General features: G+C 43.3%; 1 protein-coding gene across 2 annotated transcripts; it reads left to right on the top strand.

The window, feature by feature from the left end:
- Positions 1 to 889: 889 nt before the first annotated feature.
- Positions 890 to 16,385, top strand: LOC121733157 (tyramine beta-hydroxylase). Of its 2 annotated transcripts, none has more exons than XM_042123328.1 (11): positions 890 to 1,100; positions 2,101 to 2,315; positions 2,647 to 2,787; positions 4,486 to 4,749; positions 12,536 to 12,685; positions 12,980 to 13,112; positions 13,296 to 13,462; positions 13,771 to 13,953; positions 14,786 to 14,973; positions 15,337 to 15,493; positions 16,263 to 16,385. In XM_042123328.1, exons 1-11 carry the CDS (start codon positions 1,028 to 1,030, stop codon positions 16,344 to 16,346), a joined length of 1,755 nt encoding a protein of 584 aa, XP_041979262.1. In that variant the 5' UTR covers positions 890 to 1,027; the 3' UTR covers positions 16,347 to 16,385. The 2 variants fall into 2 exon arrangements, with proteins under 2 accessions (XP_041979262.1, XP_041979261.1); XM_042123327.1 differs by having other exon boundaries at positions 2,092 to 2,315.
- The last annotated feature ends 943 nt before the right edge of the window (positions 16,386 to 17,328 follow it).

Genomic DNA, 17,328 nt, shown 5'->3' with positions numbered 1-17,328 from the left:
GTAAACTCACTCACTCGGCGAAACACAGCGCAAGCGCTGTTTCACACCGGTTTTCTGTGAGAACGTGGTATTTCTCCGGTCGAGCCGGCCCATTCGTGCCGAAGCATGGCTGTCCCACGGGCTACTTTCATAAAAATATAAATTCGGCACCGATACATACACAATATTCTCTCTTATACCAAAATATAGCCATTAAATTTGCATACCATGAAAACAAATAGTTCCAGGAATATCTCTATGGGACGTGCTAAGTCGGGGGCGAGAATTAATTTGGTGGGAATTTAATAAAGACGCTCGCCGCATACCGCAAACCTCGTCGTATAGCGAATACCTCGGGTGACATAAAAATTGTACAGTCGGCTGCATTAATACGTAATTCGTATTTGTTGTAGAATTTTGGAAAAAGTGTTTTATCTATTAGGGTCAACATTGCGTCGTAGCTGTGAACAAAAGTGTGAAAAACTTGTGTGAAAAAAAGAAGAACCGATTTTGATAGTTTGCTGGGAGCTAAGGTGATCCAGTGTTCTTACTTCCTAGCCATCATTAGCGTATTTAATTTTTCCGTATCGACACACACATACATATACAACAAACGCGTCTTAACTTTTTATTTTAAGTACTTAAGTAATTTTATTTCATATTTTTATTTAGCGTGAAGTACGTTGTATGTGCCCAAAATCATTTTTAATTCATATACAGCTATCTATTTAAGACAAAGCGGCTGAAGTGTGAATGGTAAACCACGCTACAACCGAATGATGATTTGAATTGTTAATTGTTATGGACCATTCTTGATTAATTTTGACCTATCGTAACAGATTTTATTATAAATCCAAAAATTGTGGTCATTTTATTTTCATAATATAAAATACTTGCCTGACTGTACCGGCATTCCAATATTGCATTGCCCCAAGCTCGGCCATCTTAACCTAATCGGGACCTGCCCCCATTAACTCCTCAGCCGCCGCCGCAGACACTTCTAGAACGTTCTAGACTCGGCATCCAGAAGAGGAGCATGCTCTGAAGCATGTTGAAGCTCTCAGCGTTGCTACTCGCGTCTTTCGTCTGCTATAATCATGCTTTTTCTCATAGTTTATCAGGTAAGTGATATAATTTGTCTATAGTTCGGGGCTTCTCTTTATTTTGAAGGTCAGTTGAAAAGGTTGAAAATTTCCGAATTAAGAATATTTTTATTTTGTATATTTATGCAGCGTGTATGGTGTTGTACTCTACTGTGCCACTTTAACCAACGTCTAATCAGTGACGGATTAACCCTTAATCAAATTAAGCAATTGCCTAGGGCATCACGTCTGAGGGGGCACCAGAAGAAGGACAAAAAACATCTGTCCTTAGGGCATCACGTCTCACCACTCTCACTTCACCAAAAACCTCACCAAAAAAAGGATCAAAAAAATAATTACTAATGTTTTTAGGTTTAGGTAGATTCTAGTTGACATACAGATTGGGGGGGGGGGGGGGGGGGGGAGTACACAGGCATGGATTGCTTAGGGCATCAAGTAGTCTTGATCCGTCACTGCGTCTAATAAACTTAATTTTCGATTTAAAATCATCTTACCAGTTTCGGTGAAATAGAGGCTAAATGATAATTCAACTTAGTGTACCTCAATATTAAAGGTGATCGCACATTTATCAGCAAGCAAGAAGTAAGCAGATTTGTATGAAACGATGTGTCGATACCTCGCACATTCGTCCGCACCGTACGTGCCGCATTTCGTGAACTATACTGTGCGTTCGGCGCGTACGGTGCATACAAAGGGCGTAGCCAGGATTCTATAGGGGGTGGGAGCATATGTCTTGGGGGGGGGCAAATTAAGAAAATCCTATGACTATGTCACAATAGTATTGAATGCCTCCCTCTCACCCCGCAACTCTCTCCGCTCCACGTTTAAGTATGAAACTCGTGAGCATTACCGACCGATCGCTCCCCGGTCCCCCCCCCCCAAAACCCCCCCCCCCCCCCCCCCCCCCCCCTCCCTGCCCTTACCTCGCTACGCCCATGCATTGCTGACAAATATGCGAAAGCTTAAGGAGGAAAAATATTTATCTTCTCTGCTTGAACAACACAAACAGCACACAAAGTCGCAGAGAGCGAAGCAGTACTCGACCCAGAAGGAGCCTTACTTCTAAAATGGCGCGTGGACTACACCACAGAGAAGATCTACTTCCAAATCCTCATCTCGGAGAAGGCACCGGCTTTGAACTGGTTTGCCCTGGGCTTCTCTGATCGAGGGGATCTGGAGAACGCCGATATATGCCTCGTCTGGACCGATTATAAGGGCAAGGATCATTATGAGGTAAGGTTCATGGTAAGCCTTATGGGGGCTTTTGTGGCTAGTTACCTTATCGTTTTAGGAAACACCAGTAAGACAGTTGACGAAAAAATAGTTTTTAGTTTCACTTTTAAACAAGGTCCCTTTAAAGAAGCAGAGACGGTAAATAACTTAATTAGTTCGAGATTTGAGAACCAAGAGGAAGTATTCATCATTCTTTTTAAACATAACTGCTTAGCAAGCAACATCTCAGTCATTCATCTAGTTGGATATACGTCTCAAGTTTAGAATATACCTACTCGTAAATATTCTTTATCATTTTTAATTTTTATTGCTTTGACTATTTCTATCGTAGGACATGCACTCTGACGACGAAGGCAGGCTGGAGAGGGACGTGGAACAGAACTGCAACAAGTTCTACGTCGACATCCGCGCCCGTAGCGTTTACTTCGAGCGGCACTTCGATACTTGCGATGATGATGATTATATCATCGAGGTATGTCCAAAAAAGTGCGAGTTGAACTCGCGCACAATAGGCTAGATGACTTTTTTTTCTTATTGGCAATTGAAAGACCCTTAAAAAATAGAAACATCGCTGAAAGAATGACTCTGAAAGCTTAAAAATTCACCAAGATATGACAATTCAAACATCTCATAAAATAGACCTGCCAGAAACGCTCCATACAAAGTGCTACGAAAGACTGACGTCACTCTTTCGTAGTTTGTATGCATCGGGAGACAACTTTGTTCGACAGGTATATTAAATATTGCGTTTATGAAAGTGGTTTTATAACAAACGTTGCTTTTAATTGCATAAGTTATTGATTGGTATACAAATACATATTAAGAAATTTAATTGAAAAAAAAATCGACCTGATTATCTAACTTTGAAGGCGCATTATTATTATTATCAGCCTACAGTGTCCCACTGCTGGGCAAAGGCCTCCCCTCTCTCTTTCCAAAGTTCACGATCCTGTGAAGTTGTTGGCCACTCTTTATCAAACGCATCTAGTTCGTCGCGCCACCTTTTCTTGGGTCGGCCTCTGTTACGCCGACCATTCGGTAGCCACTCCGAAACTAGACGCGCCCACCTGTCCGGGTGCATACGGGAAACGTGCCCTGCCCAGCTCCACTTAAGGCTAGCTGCCTTTCTGCCTACGTCAACGAGCTTCGTTTGGGAACGCAGGGTGGTATTCCGGACGCGGTCAATCCTTTTTATACCTAGAATGCTGCGTTCCATGGCTCGTTGGCAAACTCCGAGTCGGGGTTTGAAGGCGCATAACAAAAAAAAATAAAAATGCTATCGAGCTGTAATTTTGGGAACACTTATTTTTTACCGTGATTTCTTTATTTTATTAACAAAATTCGCTAATCTTTGACCTTGTCATCATCCCTATTCTGAAAATTGTGTTTTTTGTATAGGAGCCCCCCTTAATTATTTCATTTGTGTAAATTTTATTATAAATGATTAAAGTGCGAATAAAATAGAGTATTTCGTGAATATTTCAAGTGCCTATGCATTGCCGTTATTGATTACGAGCAAAAAATAGCTAATAAATCACGTTTGTTGTATGGGAATTATTTAAATATTTATTTTGTTTTTAGTATTTGTTGTTATAGCGGCAACAGATATACACAATCTGTAAAAATTTCAGAAGTCTAGCTATAGCGGTTCTTGAGTTACAGCCTGGAAAGTGGAGACACACAGACAGACGGACAGACATTGAAGTCTTAGTAATAGGGTCCCGTTTTTACCCTTTGAGTACGGAACCCTAAAAAGATCTGTACCTGAAACTACCTCCTTTCCATCCAGATCCATGCCATAAAGTCGCTACAAAAAGTGCCATCTATACTAATATTATAAAGCTGAAGAGTTTGTTTGAACGCGATAATCTCAGAACTACTGGACCGATTTCAAAAAATCTTTTACCAATATATTATATAGCTATGATGTCCCCGAGTGCTATAGGCTATTAATTGTAAAATTTAAAATCGAAACATTTCATCTCTACTTGTGATTCAATAGGAAAATGAATGAAATAGACAATTTGCTCTGAGTTAATTTATGAATTTTGAGGCGCTCCAAGGTCTTTGGTTCTTTACTAAATAACTATCCTAAGCAAATGTTTCTTCAATTCGATTTACCTTGTTGCCTTCTCTGTCCTTCATTTATCATCTTCTGTCTTTCATCCAGGACGAGACAGTCCATGTAGTCTGGGCTCGGGGAACAGACAAGCTATACACATCCACCGGGCTCTGCCTGCCTTGCGCCTCTTCCAAGGACCGAGGGTTCATCAGGGTCCGCCTTTTGACCCCCCCAGCTCAACCTAAACCCCCCGCGAAGGAACTACACCTGTCAGTCCAGGGGGTCAAAGTACCAGGCACTGATACCACGTACTGGTGCAAGGTGGTAAGACTGCCGAAGTATGTGACGGACAAGCCGCATCATATTGTACAGGTAAATGTTTTATTTGTTACTAAAAAAAACTTATAAATAGCATGCCTTATATATGATTCTTATGCTCTTATCAATCTCTAACGCAAAGTTTCCACTAGCGGTATTTTAGAAAAATTATCTCTATGCCCTTTTTTATCAACCTGTAACGCAAAATTTTCACTAGCGGTATTTTAGAAAAATCTTTTATACCAACGCTAACTATACTATACACTTGCCTGAACTATTGGGTACTGAAGATCCCTGCATGGTCTCAAATCTAAATTCCTTACGTCCAATCTATATCTATACTAATATTATAAATGCGAAAGTATCTTTGTCTGTCTGTCTGTCTCGCTTTCACGCCAAAACTACTGAACCGATTGTAATGTAATTTTGTACACAGATAGTCTAAAGCCTGAGAAATGACATAGGCTACTTTTTAACTGAAAAAAGGGGTTGTAAGGGGGTGAAAATGCGTAAATTTGTTCAAATTAAGTTAGTTCCAAAAACTCAAAACAGATGGCGCCAAGAGTCCCCTAGATCGCGCTATCGCTTGCTCATGCGTATTTCTATAAGAGGTGGTACCATGTTGTGCTAGGTTTTTCGATTCTTTCGATTGTTATACACGTTATTAACTAATAACTCACCTACCAACTTAGATATCAAATTCAAAAACAACAGCGCCAAAACTACCGAACCGATTGTAATGAAATTTTGTACACAGATAGTCTAAAGCCTGAGAAAGGACATAGGATACTTCTTACTGGAAAAAGGGGTTGTAAGGGGGTGTTTATGCGTAAATTTGTTCAAATTAAGTTAGTTCCAAAAACTGAAACAGATGGCGACAAGAGGCACCTAGATCGCGCTATCGCTTGCTCATATGTATTTCTATAAGATGTGGTACCATGTTGAGTTAATAAATTCGATTCTTTCGATTGTTATACATGTAAATAACTCACCTACCAACATAGATATCAGAAACAAGACTGATAACGACGGGAGAGATGGACTGTATGATACGAAGATGAGGAAAACTGTAACTACCAAATGATAACACCAAGTGAAGCGACAACTGTAATGTTCCAAGATAGACTAAATCACAAAAACAGTACAAACGTCAAAAGGAAAAAATGTGACATAGAAAAGTAAAAAAATACAATATTTAAAAACAGAATGGTCTGTCCAGCCAGTCGCCAACATACCCGCCCCCAGTGGGACACTAAAACTCGGTGGCGACTGGCTGGGCCTCCAGTACAATTAATTTTCTAGCCGGTCGGCGCAGCGTACCTCCCTTTGTGAGGAGGTCCGCTACGCGGACTCGACCGTCCTGACCGGGGTACGTCCTCAAGACCCTGGCTAGCGGCCACAAGCCGCGCGGAAGGGTAGGGTCCACGATCAGCACCACGTCCCCCTCCTTTATGTCTTGATATGGTTGGGACTCCTTCAGTTTCTCTCTCAGCGTTGGCAGGTACTCCCGCAGCCATCGAGCCCAGAAGTGGTCCGCCAGCCGAAGTGCCTTCCGCCACTCCTGGCGTTGTAAAAACTCCCCATCTGTCAGGTCGTTAGTCCAAGGAACCACCGATGACGTGCCTATTAGAAAGTGGAATGGTGTTATCGCTTCTGGAGCGTCGGTCGCCGTGGGGACGTACGTCAGTGGCCGGGAGTTGACGATTGCCTCAGCCTCTAAGAGCAATGTTCTGAATGTGTCCTCTTTGGGGAGGGACCTGTTTTTGAGAGTTGTCTTGAGCGCGTTCTTCACGGTGCGCACTAACCATTCCCAGGCCCCCCCCATAAAAGGCGCGGCCGGGGGGATGAAGCGCCATCGTATTCTTCCATTCGTAGCGAAGTCAATAACGGGGCCACCGTGGAGTTTTCTCATTTCTTTGCTTGCACCGACAAAATTCGTTCCGTTGTCAGAGAGGATTTGCTTGGGCGATCCTCTTCGAGCGATGAACCGCCTTAGGCTCGTTATTGCGGCGTCGGCAGATAACGTTGTAACCACTTCCAGGTGTATAGCCCTCGTGACTAGGCATGTGAAAAGGGCGACGTACCTTTTTTCTTGACGACGGCCCACAGCTACGGCGAACGGACCAAAATAGTCTAGGCCAGTGAACGTGAATGGTCTTGTGTGGTGGTTCAGCCTCTCCAGGGGCAGGTCTCCAGTTGGTGGTAGGACCGGGCGACCCTTAAATCTTCGACACCCAGCGCAAGAGCTCGAGACGCTTTTAATGGTTTTTCTAGCGTTAGTAATTCGGTATCTTTGTCGAAGCTCGTTGAGAACAGTTTCGTCAAACCCGTGTCCCATCTTTACGTGGAGTTCCATTATTAATAATCGCACGATGTGGCTCCGACCGTCCAATATTATTGGGGCTTTTACGTCTTCGGTAGCCGTTAATGCCAATTTGATGCGGGTGTCCGCCCGCAGGAGGTTATCTTTGTCCAGGAACGCACAGAGAGACGCTATTCGGCTGGCTTTGGGAAGGGGCTGCGAGGCCCGCAGGTGTGTGATTTCTTCGGCGAAGCAATCCCATTGCGAGTGTCTCAATAATGTCTTCTCCGCCCAGGCGAGGTCGGACTCTAGAAGTTGAAGAAGGGACGTGGTGCTCCCTGGACCTATGGACATGAAAATTGAAGAATTAAGATCAGCCGAACGAGTTATTTTGGACATAAACAATCTAGCAAATTGATAAACGCGTGCAGTGGATCGCAGAAGGCGCAGCCAACTACTAAAACGTCTCGGATCGGGCACTGGGAATTTTGAAAAAGGTTCTTCGGTAAGAAGACCAACAATTTCTGGCTTTAATTCGGAATCTGAAAGGTTCGCGGTATTGGCTTGCGTTTCCTTTGGCCAAAAGTCCTCAGTCTGCAAAAGGAAAGGCGGGCCAGAAAACCATCTATGGTTAGCCTCGAGTTTCAAAACTTTAGGCTTCGTGGCATCGTCAGCCACGTTGAGAGAGGTAGGGAGCCATCTCCAATCAGACGGGTTGGAGAGTTCCGCTATCTCTCCCAACCTATGCGCTACGAAGGGCTTAAAATTACGCGCGTCGCTCCTAATCCACTTCAAAACTGTAGTGGATTCCGTCCAAAATATTGTCCGCGACGGTTTTAGACGGTGGGCACTTTTAATTGTTTGCGAGAAACGTGATGCAATTAGCGCTGCTTGTAGCTCTAATCGGGGTATCGATAACGGCTTCAGTGGCGCCACTCGCGCTTTACTACCGATTAGGGCTACAGACACGGTGCCATCTGTGTACATCACGCGCCAGAAGGCGACACAGGCGTATGCTTGTTCTCCACCGTCCGAAATGACATGAAGTTGAATGTCACTCCGCTCCAGGTTGAGAAGGTAGCATCGTGGCACCTCTATAGAGGAGGCTTCCCTTAGGAGTTTACACCATGCTTTATATTCTTCTACGTACTTACTTGGCAGTAGCGTATCCCAACCGACGCCTTCGCGCCATAATTTTTGTATAAGAATGCGTCCCCAAATTGTGATGGGCATGAGAAGACCTAAAGGGTCGTACAGCTTCATCACATTTGAGAGAACAATTCGTTTGGTAACGGCTTCGTCAGTCGTTTCAGTGGTCGCCCGAAAGGTGAGAGTGTCTCGGGCGGGATTCCATTTGACGCCAAGAACGCCTACTTCCTTGTTAGAGGGTAAGTAGACGTCATCACAATCGCTTCGGAGTTCTTTTGGAATTTTAGATAATGCGTCTGGTACGTTGGAGATCCAGGATCGCATTTCGAATTGGCAATTTTTGTGAACCATGACTATCTCCGAAGCTATTCGTGCTGCGTCAGCGATGTTAAAATGGCTAGATAGGTAGTCGTCCATGTAGTGATCGTTTAAGATGGCGCTGCAGGCTTCTGGGTGAGTCGATTGAAATTCTTTAGCGTTTTTATCTTTAAGGTGGAGCGCTATAAAAGGGCTACAAACGGCGCCAAAGATCATCGACGACATACGATACTCGCGTACCACTCCGTTTGACCGCCAGAGAAAGCGCTGAGCGTCCCTATCTTTAGGACTTATTTTAATCTGGGGAAACATCTCCTTTATATCCGCATTTAAAGCTACGGGCCCTTCTCTAAACCTGAATAGTATATCTATCAAAGATCGCAGGAGGTCCGGGCCCTGTAACAACATGCTGTTCAAACTGACACCTCGTGTCGTAGCGGCAGCATCGTGAACGGCTCTCAACTTCTTTTTCTGCGGATGGAAGACACCAAATATAGGTAGGTACCAGCGGACGCGACTACGATGCTGGTCGCTTCCGTGGTAGGTACTAGGTTCGCATTCCTCGGCATATCCTTTAGATAGAATATCCGTAATAAATTTTCTAAACGCTACTTCAAACTTTGGGTCCTTTGACATTTGCCTTTCAAGAGCCTTAAGGCGGGACAACGCTTGTGGGTAACTATCGGGTACAACGTTTGGTAAGTGCTCCTTCCAGGGTAAAGCGACTTCAAACCTGCCATCCGCCAGTCGTCGAGCCGACTCGTCAATGATACTGACGGCGCGTGCATCGTCGACGCTCTGGCGAGGTAGGCTTTTTGTAATGCCTAAAGAGTCAATATCGTATTGACTTTTAATCAAGGCGTCCAACTCGTCGCAGTGCTGGTGAACGTTGAGCTGGTTCACGAATTGCATTGGCTTGGAAGAGTTAGACGAGGCACCGTGGAGTACCCACCCTAAGAGGGTTCTCGAGGCGACAGGTTCATTTTTCCGTCCACAACGCACCTCACGGCTGACTGTCAAATGCCAGTCAGGGGCACCGATAAGTATGGAAGGGGGGTCGCTGCTTGTCGTCAGGTCGGTGGACAAAGCCGCCAAGTGGTCGTAATTTACCACGTTCACTTTATCGTTACGCACCCGTAAATTAAGGGGTTTAATGGCCCTTGCGTTTTCGACAAGGTGTCGTTCGGTTTTATTGCGACCACGGATGTAGAAGTTGACATAACTTACGTCCACGACCTTCGACATATCGCCAACCCCCTCTAACCTGACCCGCTCCTGTCGGATGGGAACAGCACCGATACGAGTCGCTACTTCGCTGTCGATGAGCGTCGCGGTACTGCCCTCGTCCAGTAGTGCCGTCGTCTCATACTCGCCGTCGGGGCCCTCAATAGTGACCGCAATGATTTTAAGAAGGCCGCGCGGGAAGTTGACGGGCTGCGGAGTTTCTGGAAATTGTGGGAGGTCAGTATTAGATATCTGTAGCGGTGCTTCTGTTTCGCTACTGTTACGTATGGTGGCGCTTGTGACGGCACTTTGAACGTCGGTACTGGTATTGGTTACCTGCACGTCGGTCGGTGCGCGTAATGTAATGTCAGTTTGGCCATGAAGTAGTGCGTGGTGTCGTCTGAGACATCCGTCGACCCCGCAGCGTTTAGTTCCGCGGCAGTTATTCCACGAGTGTGGGTAAGTTTTAAGACATCGATAACACGCTTTTGAGTCTTTTACCCACTGCCACCTGTCGCTTACCGATAGAGAAAGGAATGGTTGACACGCTCTTATGAGGTGTTGTCCTTTCTTGCAAAAACTACAAGTGGGTACGGAGTTGCCGGACGTTGTTGCGTGTACCGACTCAACTCGTTTGGGAAAGGTTTTGTGCATAGTATAAACAGGCGGCCTGGGCGTCACGTTAACAATATCGAATACAAAGTTATATTTAAGTTGTTTGTCCGCCTCCGCTAAAAGAAATTTTGACAACGTCTCCAATTTTGTCATATTTTGAGACGAAGGCATACAAGCGGCGGCAAAGTCGGTAAATCGAGACCTCGTATGCTCGTTTAGTTTTAATAGAATAGAGCGGAAAAGCTCGGGCGAGTACAAGTAGTCATTTTGATTTAAAATTTTGATTGTACTAATTAAGTTTCGCAGTTTGTTCGCAAGTGCATTTAAATGTTCAGGGGTACTTATCTTAGGACTGCCTCGTATGTCCGAGATTTCTCGGGCCACCAGAATTTCCGGCCGGGCGTATGTCTGCTGCAGGGCGTCGATAATCTCCTGAGGGTCAAGAGACGTCCACAGCAAGGACGCCACGGAGTGGTAGGCGGGTCCGCGAATCGCGTTTTGCAGCCGCGAAATGTTTTCCGCTGCGGAAAAATTTGCGTTACTTCTATCGTAACTGGATTTAAAGGCAAGCCATTGGCTTAATTCACCAGCAAAGGGGACCAGTTCGGGTCTTTTAGGGCGGTCGGCGAGAGCATTGATGGCTTGGGCGAGTCGAGCGATCGGTTCGGACGATGAATCAGCTCTCGGTAGTCCTCCGTTAGTACCCGTCATTTGTGTGGGTGGGCAAGGGTTGGCGGTAGCACGTGGTGACAAGGCCTCGAAGGTCAGATCCGCCAGCTGTACGGGTGGACCTTGGGTGTTTCCCAAAGTCACAGCTGGGGTTCTACCTGGCCTGTCACCTGCAATTGCCATGTTTTGCCCGCGTACCCATGACGCGGTACGTCGTAAACTAGAGTAAGAACTACAACGAGACTTATCTTTTAGCTCCGATGCGGCAAGCTTCGCACGAAGCTCCGCTTGCTCGACCTCGGCCTCCAGGCGCGCGAGTTCGCGCTCGCGCTCGGCGTCGCGTTGTGAGAGCTCGCGCTGCCTCTTCAGTTGCTGCCGCGTGCACTCCGCCTCCAGGGCCAACCTTTCTGCCCTTACGGCTGCTGAAGAGCGCGAAGACTGCGTGCGCTCGTTTCCGGTTCGACCACTGCAAGAACTCGCGTTAGTGCTTTGAAAGAAAGCCTCCCCTGTTCGGCGCCGGCTGGGATGGTCGTCTGCCTCGGGCCCTGGCGACGCGCCGGAAGGCGCTGTGTCTGTGGGCTGTAAGACTCTCCCAGCCAACGATGCCGGGTCAATCTCGGAACCAGTGTTCGAAACCAGGCGAACGTCGTGAAGCGAACGATCACTGCACTGGGTTTGCTCGGCTTCGGCAGTTGCCGCTTCTGCGATGGATTTTCTAGGACTCTTAGAACGCGTCAACATGATGAAGTTCTAAAAAAAAATGCGCAAACGAAAGATTAAAATGTAATGTGAAGTAAATGACGAAAATAAGCTACGGTGAAGAGAAGGATACTACAAATAAAGTGAAATAAGGTGATACTACAACGCATTAATGATAGTACTACGCTACGGCGACAATGAACTAGAACTAAGACGATTTTAAAACTACGATGAAGACAAAATAATGGTTCTAAATTACAGCGAAGAAGGACCAAATGATAACGACGGGAGAGATGGACTGTATGATACGAAGATGAGGAAAACTGTAACTACCAAATGATAACACCAAGTGAAGCGACAACTGTAATGTTCCAAGATAGACTAAATCACAAAAACAGTACAAACGTCAAAAGGAAAAAATGTGACATAGAAAAGTAAAAAAATACAATATTTAAAAACAGAATGGTCTGTCCAGCCAGTCGCCAACAAAGACAGTCTACCAATAATAAATTTTAAATAGTTTATGGGCATTGGGCAAAGCTAAAGTTGGGTAATGCATTAAGCAGCTAAGTTGTGTAACGCTTAAGTAAATAGTAAATAAGCTTGAAAATTTGGTATAAAGAAGTTTAATAAAAAAAAATCATATTATGTGCACACTACACGGCTGTTTTGGGTATTTTGATTTAAGGGGTACCAGGGTTTTAAAAAGCTTTTGACACCAATTTTGTTGACACCGCGCGCTATAAACTGAAGTCCACGCGGACGAAGTCGCGGGCAACAGCTAGTGGTTAAATAGTTTAAGAAAGGGAACAAGTGTTATAACGATAGTACTCTTATTAATTTATTTAATTTATGTTTGTCCAGTTTGAATCAGCTATAACAGCCGGCAACGAGGGTTTGGTCCACCATATGGAAGTGTTTTACTGCGATGCTGCCCCCACCGCTGACATACCGCTGTACGAAGGAAACTGCTTTTCAGAGAAGCGACCTAATGAGACAAAAGTGTGCTCTAAGGTGGGTAGATGTGTATTTGTGATGAATGGAAAAATATCTATATAAAAGCGTACTATGTCTACTCGTTGGCTGGTTTGTAGAATTCTGAGCGTTTCCGAACGCATGATTTTGTGTACGCAAGTTTGCGTGCAGGCGTACGCATAAGCGCTCACGTCTCTCGCTCTAATGTAAAAAGTGTGTATAAGTAATTTATGATTTGATTTTAATTCACATATACCTAAATGCTACGAATAATAAAAATACTACTAAAAAGAACTATGTACTAATTTATATATTTTTAAATTATCGTTATAGGTAAAGGCGGCATGGGCTATGGGTGCGCCACCGTTCGTGTATCCGGAGGAGGCGGGCTTGCCGCTCGGGGGACCGACGGCCAACAAATACGTCATGTTGGAGATACACTATAACAACCCGCAGATGAAAAGTGGTATGTTGATGTAATCACAGACCACAGCTTATAATTTGCCTAAACGGTAAGCAAACTCCGTGCTAGAAAAAGCGCCATTTTGAAAAAAACTTAATTTTGCTTTATACTTTACATTTCTATTTTCAAGATTTGCAAAAGTACCACAACTGCCCATTAATTTTTACCATCACATGATGTTTGCAGATTGGGTGGACAGCTCGGGTTTCGTGCTGCGCGTGACGTCACAAAGGAGGCCTCACGACGCCGCCATCATGGAGCTGGGGCTGGAGTACACCGACAAGATGGCGGTACCGGGCGGGCAGAGCGCGTTTTCGCTCGACGCGCACTGTGTCCCGCAGTGCACGGGCGTGGTGAGTGACGTCACCAGAATCAGAGTGCTCCACGACCGGACTATAGAAACTTATACAGGATGTAACAAAAGAAATGATAATACTTGTTGTGTGTAATTGTGTATGCGTCTTTTATATTTAAATAGACTACTGTAAAGTAGCAGTGTTTACAGAACGCTTACAGAAAACACAACTAGCTCTTCCAACGTCACTTTTACAGTGAACCATAAGTGTCTATACAATGGACATACACAGTACATACGCTAAAATGTTATAACTTTGTTTTGTTACGGCCTGTATATAATAGCAACTATCTACATTATGTTCAGGGTCTCCCACACACCGGCATCACGGTATTCGGCAGTCAGCTACACACGCACCTCACGGGCGCGGCAGTGTGGACGCGGCATGTACGCGCCGGTACAGAACTGCCGCTCCTTAACAAGGATATGCACTATTCCACACACTTCCAGGAGATAAGGATACTGCATCGACCTGTTACTGTGTTGCCAGTGAGTGCTGTAGTTAAATAAAAAGTACGTTGTACTATCAGAGCAGGTGATTCATAGACGGATGGCGGAGTGCGGACTAACGTAATTTGTTCTGTTTAAGTCAAACCATAGAGTATATACCTAGCGGAATAGAGCAACAATCTCGAGCTGTCAAACGAAACCGAAATTGGTTTCATCTGTGTGTAAAAGTATGTGTACGTATACACTTACACAAGCATGATTGAACATGATTTCTATGAGATTAAATTGTCAGCGTGCGGCACGTGCCGACTGGACGTCAAAAAAAGAGTGCTGCTGTCATGTATCACACGTCTCTTTTTACCACGCAGTGTTACTGATAGTGACATCTCTCTTGCTCAAGCCTTTTTTTCTCTATTCCGCTAGGTATATTAACTTTATGTGTCAAACGTAGCCGAAAGATCACGCCTAATATTAAATTGACACTATCCGACTATGAATTAATTTCTTCGATGGTACATACAGCATCTTAAGTGCTACCGCGGCTAGGCTAGGCGGGCTTGATGGTTTATGGCATTTTCTCCAACTTCTGTTGATCTTGATGCAACGTTGTTGAATAATACTTTTTGTTTATTTTGTGTCTATCATTGGATCGATAACCCGATGAGTAAAACCGGCTTAAGATACTTGCGTGACGTCACTTTTTAAGCAAGGTTTAAACAAATGCTGAACGTTCATTGGAGTAAGAACGCTTTGCTTTAAACCGCGCGTTAGCCTTATAGGAATGTATGTTATCTTTTCAAGCCTAAATTTCCCCAAAATACCCACGAGGCGCAATTTATATCAACACGTCTTGCTACATGACTGTTTCCAGGGTGACTACCTACAAACGACATGCGTATACAACACCGTGTCGAAACGCAACGCGACGATAGGCGGGCATGCGATAACTGATGAGATGTGCGTCAACTATATACACTATTACCCCGCGACGCAGCTCGAAGTCTGCAAGAGCGCTGTCTCCAATGCGGCACTGGAGGACTACTTCAGATTTGAGAAGGAGTAAGTTGTTAAAGATTTTGGAAGTTTGTATGTTTGATAGTGACTTAGCAACTAAGATTTTAATTAATGATATCTCAATAGATTCGTAATAATAACTTAGGTAATATGGCCGTTATCTATATAATATCACTATTGCATTAAACAAAACAGCCACATATTATTGCAATAAAATGGTAGTTATTAGCAGTAATAATTTTTGTGTCTATCCAACTTAAATGTCACAGTTAAATCGCTGGCTTCCGGCCCATTAGTTGGATTTGTAACGTAGCATCTTGTAATGTTAACGAAGCGTTGTTAGAAGAAGACGGAGATAGAGAATATCTCTGTCTTCTTCAAACACGTGAATGACACTAACCTTTCCAGGTACGACTACATGCCGATATCGTACACGGCATCGCCACGACACAACTACCTGTCTATACAACCGTGGTCGCCGCTGCGGGCCACGGCGCTACACGGGCTGTACACGGAGTCGCCGATATCCATGCAGTGTAATCGCTCCGATGGGAATAGATTTCAGGTATGTTGAAACATTATTTTAACGACTGCGCTACGCAAAATACTATTTTATCACCTTGTTAATGTTTGTACCATCAAATTACGAATAATAAAATATTCGTGGCGCCTTATTTTCCTGTTCTGTGGTAGGCGCCAATATTTTGTTCAAAATCAATCTGTAATATGAAATGCATTACGGGTTTTAGAAACCATCCTGGATCGGGTATTTTTATATTAAAAATATAGTCAGCAGTATCTTCACATCATTCGATCCTATTATTGACATCGGACCGATTTATAATACATATAATAATTAATAAGTAAATAATAATTAATATAACATTGAAAATGACAAGACTGAACTGTCTGACTCGTCTCTTTCATTTCAGATTGATTTTTATAGTTATCGGATCGATTGTCGTAAAATGCTCTAAGGCAATGGTGGCCAACACGCGGCCCGCCGTCTGTTACCTTGTGTAAAAAAAGTTAATACTAAAATAACCTTATCATACCTACTATAAAAAGCAAACAAACACTTATTTTCTTTTACTTAATACAATATGCTTCTATTTGCAATATGCTTATATTTATCTACATAAAGTGGGCTGTGGGGCTTTTGCCGGGAGGACGCGGCTGCCACGGGCCCGTGCTGCGGCCCGGGGTAAAATTCTAATTCCGAATTTTGGCCCAAGTTGTAAAAAGGTTGGCCACCCTTGCTCTAAGGTTATAAGTGTGTAGTTAATACTTAATACCTAGTTATTGAATAAAGTTATTTTTCTTTTCTTTTTCAGGGTGATTGGGAAGGCATTCGTGTACCCAAGATCAGATTTCCTCTGCCGCCGAAAAGACGAAATTGTCCAAGATTGTATGAATAAATTAACTATGATAATTTATGACAATGTATAAAACTGCAATAATAATATAGTAAATACTTAAGTTATATATTTTTCTTGTTTATTATAATGTTGATCAAATAAATATCATTATTTCGTAGTTACCTACTTTACCTTTGATTGTTTCATTTACTTTGTAACATGCGCTAAAGTACAAAAGTAGTATTCCTTACTTATACTATTAGCAACTAAAAATTTGAAATTATTCATTAATAATTAAAATCAACATAAGATTAGATAAAAAGAATAATGTTCTAGAATAAAACCTATTGCAGGCTTTCCTAACCTGAGCTGTGGTCTCAATAAATAATTATACCAAACTTAATCTAGATTTAATAAACCCATTTTTTCGTAAGGAGGAAACATACAAGACTTTCTGTATTTAGTGTTAGTATGGAAACCACATTACAATTTACAAGTCACGCCAGTAAAAGGCGATAATCCACATAATAGAAAATTTGGTAGTTAATATATAAATTCTGTTTTTTTGCTGACGGCATTTTTACTAGTTCTCAATCAGTTGCATCTTGTATTAAAAAAACTATATGTCAGAAAATTGACATTTTCAAAAATGTCAGCTAGGTTTGCCGGGAATGTGAAATGGTGATGTTGTGTTTTTATCATAGACATAATATAATGTTTTTATCATTGAGGTGTACTATAGACATAGACATAATATATTATATTATGTCTATGACTATAGACTGGAGAGAGCCTTATATCGGTGTATATAAGCGTCAAAAGCGTGTAATGTAATGTCCTACTTACTAGGACATAACAAAGGAGTCGGTCTGCATATTTCATGTAATAAAACTGTTAATAAAGGTTTTTAGTGAACATTTAATGCTAGTAGTAATATTGTTGAGTTTTGTGGTTCCGCTAAATAATAAACCATAAGAATGGTCAAAGAATGCTTCAAACACGTGGATTTAACATTAAATACGTAAGTTTTGAACAAGGTTTT

The sequence above is a fragment of the Aricia agestis genome, chromosome 13, assembly GCF_905147365.1.
Source record: "Aricia agestis chromosome 13, ilAriAges1.1, whole genome shotgun sequence".
Taxonomy (NCBI): domain Eukaryota; kingdom Metazoa; phylum Arthropoda; class Insecta; order Lepidoptera; family Lycaenidae; genus Aricia; species Aricia agestis.
Note: the sequence above shows the minus strand (reverse complement) of the source record. Positions and strands in the feature narration are given on the sequence as shown.

Excerpts from the sequence above, each read along its gene's own strand:
- LOC121733157 (XM_042123327.1), top strand. The coding sequence starts at position 1,028 with ATGTTGAAGCTCTCAGCGTTGCTACTCGCGTCTTTCGTCTGCTATAAT. Across the intron at positions 2,788-4,485 it reads ATGATGATTATATCATCGAG|GACGAGACAGTCCATGTAGT; the intron begins GTATGTCCAAAA and ends TCTTTCATCCAG. Across the intron at positions 13,113-13,295 it reads CAACCCGCAGATGAAAAGTG|ATTGGGTGGACAGCTCGGGT; the intron begins GTATGTTGATGT and ends TGATGTTTGCAG.